We start from the raw sequence: 1,226 nt of genomic DNA on the forward strand, positions 1-1,226 counted from the left end.
ACGGCGCGGTTACGGTCGCGAAGGGTTCGGCAAGGGTGATTCCATCGCGGGGCGCACTCAGCCGCATTCGAGTACATGACGCTGCACCTGCTACAGCCACGGAGGAGAGGGGTGGGGTTAGGAGGGGGGGGGGGCAGGAGACCCGAGCAGGGGCGGTAGACGGACCTTCCTTAACCAGGCTGATCTGAGACTTGCGTACGGGGGAGACCAAGGCGCCTGTGAGGTAGGCACGCCCGTAGAACAAGCGTGCAGTGCGGGGTTGCCTATCCCTCGCATTGCAGGCGCCAGGTGCAGCAGCGATCCATTGCCTGTACTCGCCTGCTTTAATACTTGTTTTGCACCTCCCAGTTGGACGAGGCAATTCCTCGCATTAATGAGGACAAGATGTACTGCTTCACGCCTGATAGGCTACTAGAATGAAACAAGTGCGTTAGGCCAGCTCCACGATTCAGCGCGTATGAACGTAAAATTTTCTGTGAGCAAACTGCTTATGTTCCTCTATGTGCCTCTTTAACATATAGGGGATGATAAGCGCAAGGCCCCCCCCCCCTCCTTTCATTTCACACCATCGCTCACAAGTGTGCGAATATCGCATTTCTGCAGGTTCGCGAATAAATGTACGGGTCTTGTAGATGCACGACAAAACAATCGCACACTTTCAAGTGTGTGAATCGGCCTCTCACACCTGCAAGTGTATGGATGTTTTGCCGCACATGTAGAGGAGTGTGCATTTATTCGGTCAGTTGTGTTTTTCGTGTTGGCGTGTGGCTGGACAGCTAAACGGCCTACGGCCTGAATAAGAGTTAGGGGTTGTTCGACCCATCTGGTACCAAGCTTAGGGGTACCTAACCTGGTTAAGGGCTGAAGTGACCTGGAGGGAGGGAGGGGGGGGGGGATTTAGATTGCACCATGTACTTGTCCTCAAAAGTTACCCTTTAGCCAGATTTCGCATGGAGAAGGGTTGCTGGACAGTATATCTAGTTTTGCTGGTCGTCGTCTATAACAACCCTTAACAGTAAGGGATGAAACACAAAGTGCGTACCAGGGGGTTGGGGGGGGGGGGTCGGTCGTAAGTGACGCCTTTTACCGTGTCCTTTCACTCCAGCAACGTCTTCTCGTGCATCGAGCTGATACCGGGAAACGTGGGTTTCGCTGCGTTCTTTAGCGCGCGCCTCGGAGATAGGCAGCCCATTAGACGCGGGAAATTTCCCTGCCATTGGCTGTGC

General features: G+C 54.1%; 1 protein-coding gene across 1 annotated transcript in view; it reads right to left on the reverse strand.

The window, feature by feature from the left end:
* Positions 1-977: 977 nt before the first annotated feature.
* Positions 978-1,226, reverse strand: part of LOC127751579 (uncharacterized) — a 2,266-nt gene continuing 2,017 nt past the window's right edge. The window contains exon 3 of the mRNA XM_052275321.1: positions 978-1,008. Within this exon, the coding sequence (XP_052131281.1) occupies positions 978-1,008 (31 nt within the window). The remainder of the gene's footprint in view (positions 1,009-1,226) is intronic.

The sequence above is a fragment of the Frankliniella occidentalis genome, unplaced genomic scaffold (genome assembly GCF_000697945.3).
Source record: "Frankliniella occidentalis isolate FOCC.00 unplaced genomic scaffold, Focc_3.1 Scaffold573, whole genome shotgun sequence".
Taxonomy (NCBI): domain Eukaryota; kingdom Metazoa; phylum Arthropoda; class Insecta; order Thysanoptera; family Thripidae; genus Frankliniella; species Frankliniella occidentalis.